This window comes from Mesitornis unicolor, unplaced genomic scaffold, assembly GCF_000695765.1.
Source record: "Mesitornis unicolor isolate BGI_N332 unplaced genomic scaffold, ASM69576v1 scaffold26365, whole genome shotgun sequence".
NCBI lineage: Eukaryota > Metazoa > Chordata > Aves > Mesitornithiformes > Mesitornithidae > Mesitornis > Mesitornis unicolor.
In genome coordinates, this window is record NW_010185247.1 from 62,682 (window position 1) to 66,585 (window position 3,904).

General features: G+C 35.2%; 1 protein-coding gene across 1 annotated transcript in view; it reads right to left on the bottom strand.

The window, feature by feature from the left end:
• Positions 1-3,904, bottom strand: part of BRE (brain and reproductive organ-expressed (TNFRSF1A modulator)) — a gene marked incomplete at its 5' end in the record, with an annotated part of 114,855 nt that overhangs the window by 35,071 nt on the left and 75,880 nt on the right. Inside the window, 3 exons of the mRNA XM_010184783.1 lie at positions 389-471; positions 1,675-1,745; positions 3,722-3,821. Coding sequence (XP_010183085.1) covers positions 389-471; positions 1,675-1,745; positions 3,722-3,821 — 254 coding nt within the window. The remainder of the gene's footprint in view (positions 1-388; positions 472-1,674; positions 1,746-3,721; positions 3,822-3,904) is intronic.

Below are 3,904 nucleotides of genomic sequence, written 5' to 3' on the forward strand. Positions count from 1 at the left end.
CTATAAATGCATGAATTCCTGACAATTACAGAACATCTTAGGTATTTCCAGTTTATGTATTGTATTGGTCCTTATTATTGACACTTTTGAAAGGACAAGTTACAACTGTAAACTTAATCTTGAGTCAAATTACCAGAAAGCTTTCCCAGGGTGCTTTTGGCATTCTGTAAAGCAGGCAATACCCTATCGATACAGATCCTCTCCCCTTCTCCAAACACAACCAAGATTTTGTGTTTTCAAAGTGTCATAGTCACATAAAAAATACATTAAGCACTGGATAAAAATAGCTAAACTTTTAAATTGTTTCCTGTAATTGTATTTTTTCCCTTTTGAACTTGTAGATATGAACTTGAAGATAGACATTTACGCCTGAAGCAAAGTTACTCACTGTGAACAAGGAAGCAAAAATCTTTCCACATCAGCAACAGAGTCAGCTTTGTGAAGCCTTCTGCATCATATTCCACCACACCACTATCAACAAAAAATACAAAAAAATGAATACAATTTTTATCTACCTTTCATTCTAATACTGAATGATAAATATGCAAATTCTGTATTACAGTGACTGGTTTTTCGTTTGTTTGTACAGAATCTTCCACTATTTGCTTTATTTATTAACAGTTACAATTTTATAGCTAAATGAAAATTAAATTTTTAATCTCAATAATATTTTCATTTATGCTGTGGTATTGGAGTTTCTTACCTGATTACAGGCCATGTTCAGTTTATATAAACACACTTCAGAATGAAAGGAGACCTGCTAATGTATCTGCAGTACTAAACTGATAAAAACTGTACACACACAAATTCCCTCTATGTACTCAGATTAAGATAATTTATTAACTCTGTAGTAATTGACAGGGTAAAATTGAAAATGCGCAGGCTGAGAAGAGTTTAAATTTGAAAATTCAGAAGAGTATATCCAAAAAAAGCAAAGGACAAGAGCATACAAAAAATTTAATATAGCAAACTTGTTCAGTAGACGAAGTAAAAGTTTCATACATCAGGAGTCGGTATTCCTTACAAGTCTCAAGCAGTATCAGGACTCATGAACCACTTTGTAAGTGAAATAAAATCATAGGCACACCTAGGCCATTTCTATACTGCAGTTTTCTCAGAAGAAAAAGAAATACCTTGTTTTCATAAGGACTGAGCTTGCATCAACTCTATTCATCTGTCCAATTCAAGTATTGTTTCTATCTATAGTTGTATAAAATTTGGGTGCATCCTAGAAGCCACCTATCTTCCTGCCCTCACTTGAGAGACCTGAGATTCAAAGGGCTCCCAAACATTCACATCATTTGGCATCATCACTTGGAAATGCACCACTTCCCTGTCCTCACACCTCAGTCACTGCCTATTACTGTAAGACCCCTCCAGCCATTTATTCAGAAATTAGCACAATTCTTTTGCACATGATGAAAATGCCTACTGTCCTTTCCCCTTCATCAGCTATTTTCTAGTAAAATCAGATTGGCAACTGACACAGAAGTGAAGTAACGCTGAACTTCATTCCAGTACTTCTACAGAGAGACAATCTTTACACATAATTTTGTGAAAAATGACCAGATTTCATCTTTTCCAGTGGACAGCAGTCACATAACCAAAGACCATGTACAGAAAACATCACTTCCCCCCTTGCTACAGAAAATAACGCAGCAAAAGAAAACTTACGTTCCAAAGTGACTCAGGAAAGCTGCAATATACTCTCTTCTCTTATGGTACCCCTGAATAACATATTGTACCTTAAAAAAGAAACAATCAATCAAATCCAGAGCTATAAAAACATTTTAAAAAGCCAATGCTCCTTATTTGTCATATATCCCTTGTGAAGGAAGATCTATGTTTGACATGGTAGGAATTCTAAATCCTACATTTAGTTTGCATGATTTCCCTAAAGAAACCTAAAATGCCTTTAAAACAAACAGTGGATCTTGCACGCAGAAAATGGTGTAAAGAAATCTGTTCACTCACTTCTAAGTGAAACTTAGTCTTTCATGATATATTGAAGCACAGTTTAACTGCAAAAGATAAAGAGTGAAGAAAACTGCTCAACCTTGCCTCGCTGAAGTTTGAGAAGGAACTCACAATAGGCAAATGATAATTACCTGAACTGACAGTTGGTTAACTGTCACAATTACATTCTGGTTATAAAATAAAGTAAAAAATATATTTCACAACAGATCTTCTGTGTTTTCTGAAAACTGCACCTCCAACACAATCTTCCTAACGCTAAGCTGTCTCAGTGGTTTCATGCTGACTCAGGGGGCCACCTGCTCAACTGCGAGCATCAATTTCTGAGGCATCCTGGGTTTTGAAAGACTTCATCCTGGCACAGACAAAATCCACAACGCTAAACTTGGGAGACTTAAGGCAAAATTCTCCTTGCACCATGTATGTTTTCTTATTGATTTGCCCAGGATTACTTAGCAGAAGAGTGTGAACAGGGTTCGATCCATAACAGAAATCGTGCATGTGTTGTCAGGCTGCAAGAGCATCTGGTTTACAATTGGTTACTTCAAGTACTTACAGTATGGTTCCATATATGACTTCTTGTGTAAATCCTTTTGCCTTCTAGAATGAAAACTAACATTTTAAAAACCTTTTCCCCCACTGAACATGAAAAGAACAGGAAGAATATTTTTCTTGGCTATACTAATACTAGAATTCCTTGGCTGGCAAGTGCTTTCCTAAATTTTTTGAAATAGCCTTGATACACTCATTGCTGAGAGCTATCTTGCACTCTTTAAAGTTAAATTCCATTTATAAATTTAGACTTATTTAATTTTAGAAAAAACTATGACTATTTTGAAGGCTTTGTGTAGGATCTGAAATGTTATTTTGGGAAAAGGAAAACATATGATAAGTTTGCTTAAGGGATTTTGTTTAAGAAAGGATAAAAACAGTCCTGTGTACTTGCAGATTTTAAAAACAGAAAGTAATTTTAACAGCAAACCACAACAAAAACAACTCTAAAGATAGATTCCAATATAATTATGGAAACACATTTTGAAGAACCCTCTCTAAAAGATAAAATTATTTTCCTCATTTGGACAATTGAAGGTAAAAATAATATACAAATAGGAGGTCTGTAATAAGTAGACTGCAAGATGTTGGCCTCTAAGCTTTCTTTTGAAAATTACACTTCAATAATGGAGAAGCTTTCAGAATACTATACCGACTCTTCTTTGTTTAAACAGTAAGCTAACAAGAACACCTTTTCAGCAACCTTAAGTAGCTATTACTGTATAAACATAAAAGTAGATTGCTGATTCAGTTCATTTGGATGAAACATCCGAGAAGAAAATCACTGAAAGTACTCAAAACCTACAATGATGACTATGGTATTAGAACTTAGATATCTTCCAACTGAAAAAATAATATGCAAACTACACATTTGTATTTACTAGCAGAATAGTATGCTACAATGCAGTATTGTATGATACAATAACATTTTATACAAAATCGTAACATGTCACAATAAGAAAAAACCACTCTGGGATTTGAGCCAAAACAGGCTTCTTTACCTAAGAGAGTCATTATATTCAATGCTCTGCGTAGGTGCCCAACTCTTATCAAGAAGGTTTTCTTTGTGTAGTTCATCTTAAGTATGTCCTGCTTGGACTGTCTGGCAGAAGAAAAACTACGTCTATGGAAATGCTGTAGTGTGTTACTGCAATACAGCAGAGCACGTAAGGGAAAGGAAAACTGCCTTACTTACCTTGTTTGTCAGCAACTGGCATACTTGGGGTACATAGTCGATAAGACAACCTCCACCAGGAAAGGCTGGGATGTGAAGGGCAGATGATCCTCCAAGAGCACTAGAAACAGAAGTTAATTTAACAGTGCATTACATGTACAGTTCCTGGGATTTGAAAGTGATTTCTACACTCTCCTCTTTCCC